This window comes from Pediculus humanus, genomic scaffold (genome assembly GCF_000006295.1).
Source record: "Pediculus humanus corporis 1103172108010 genomic scaffold, whole genome shotgun sequence".
NCBI lineage: Eukaryota > Metazoa > Arthropoda > Insecta > Psocodea > Pediculidae > Pediculus > Pediculus humanus.
This window is the reverse complement of record NW_002987582.1, coordinates 34,332-36,066: the sequence shown is the minus strand read 5'-3', so window position 1 is coordinate 36,066 and position 1,735 is coordinate 34,332. Positions and strand designations below refer to the sequence as shown.

At 21.3% G+C, this 1,735-nt stretch overlaps 1 protein-coding gene across 1 annotated transcript; it reads right to left on the bottom strand.

Moving 5' to 3' along the window:
- Positions 1 to 4: 4 nt before the first annotated feature.
- Phum_PHUM405970 (uncharacterized protein) lies at positions 5 to 289 on the bottom strand (the record flags this gene model as incomplete). The annotated part of the gene is made up of 1 exon (XM_002428819.1): positions 5 to 289. A coding segment is annotated over one exon (285 nt), but the record flags the coding sequence as incomplete, so codon positions are not given.
- Positions 290 to 1,735: the final 1,446 nt, after the last annotated feature.

Genomic DNA, 1,735 nt, shown 5'->3' with positions numbered 1-1,735 from the left:
GGTGCACAAACGATATTCCATGCCCAACCGGAAAACAACATGAAACCTTTAATAGATTTACACAAAGCGTTAAATTACCATATAAAGATAATAATAATAATAAATGAGAGAAAATATTACCTAAAACTAATAAGGAATGCATTGTGACAAGACCGACACGATTACTCGGAGCCGCATAAGAAATAAAAAAACAAACGTTTGCCAAATGAAATAAAATATGTTGAGGATCCCTCCAACTTTCGCACCATCTTAAAGAATCTAAAAAATTTTCGTATAAAAATAAAACCATTTTTTTCTTTTTTTAATTACACGTTTTAAAAACAACAGCAGTAGGGGAGTACTTTTCCATTTGAATGTTTTTCCGAGACTTAAAATTAATTGGCGGCATCATCATCATCATCTTCATATTTAGATTCCAGTTAAAAAAAAAAAAAAATTTTTTTTTTTTCGAAAGAATATGCGCAATCGTAATTTTTATCCTGGAATCCGATCAGGTTTTTTTTTCTATTTTTTTTTTTTTTTACTGTATTATTTGCCAAAAAAAACATAATAATAATAATAATAATAATAATAATAATAATAATAATAATAATAATAATAATAATAATAATAAATCGATATTAACACGAAAAATGTATGAAAACTAAAACTAAAGTTGGAAACATTATTATTATTGTGTCTCTCGAATTAAACGAAATGTTTATTATTATTATTAAAATTAATTAAATGTTTATATTATTATTATTAAATCTCTTTGAAAATTTATTAATTATGTGATTATTATTATTAATTAGTTTAAATCATTATTTGAAAAAGAAAATTTTTTTTTAAAAATTTTTGAATGCACGAGTGCATTCAAAAGAAAATTAGGAAAATTCTCACGTTAATTACATAAAAAAATTTTCTTTTTCTTTTTTTTTTTTTACTTTTGACCTTTTTATCATTATTATTATTATTATTGTTAATTGCATTCGGACAGTTGAACATCTTTTAATTATTATTATCCTCATTGTTGTTGTAGTGTTAATTAATTTTAATGGCAATGATTGTGGTTGTTGCGGTTGTTGTTGTTGTTGTCAAGGTTGTTATTGTAAAATGTAATGATGCTTTTCAAATTTTTTTTTTTTTTTTTAATTATCATCTCATTTTTTATTACTAGTTAATTTTTTTCTTTTTTAATTTGTAATCCATCAAGGTTGGTTAGTTACTTTTGAAATCTGTTGACAAGTGCGTGTGTGTGTGTGTGTGCGTGCGCGTAAATTTAAAAAAAAATGGCGGGATTTTAATTAATAAATTTCACATCATCACAATCACTCCTTTTTTTTTTAAATAAAATAACTGTCAATGTTATTATAATTGATGAATTTTTTTTTTTTTTCAAACGTAATTCTAAAGGATTAATTATTATTATTATTATTATTATCGATAATTATTACTTATTATTATTATTATTTAAATGTGATACTTTTGCGAAATTATGTAAATGAAAAAAATGACGCAATTTAAAATTTTTTAATTATATTGTAATTGATATTATCACGAGTATGAATAAAATATTTAGAAAAAAAAACAAATATTATTTACGTAATAATAATAATAATAATAATAATAATAATAATAATAATAATAATAATAATAATAATAATAATAATAATAATAATAATTTAAATCTTACCGAAAAAATTAGATGTATAATTAAAAACTCCACCGTCAAATTCCCAAGTTATATTTTTAG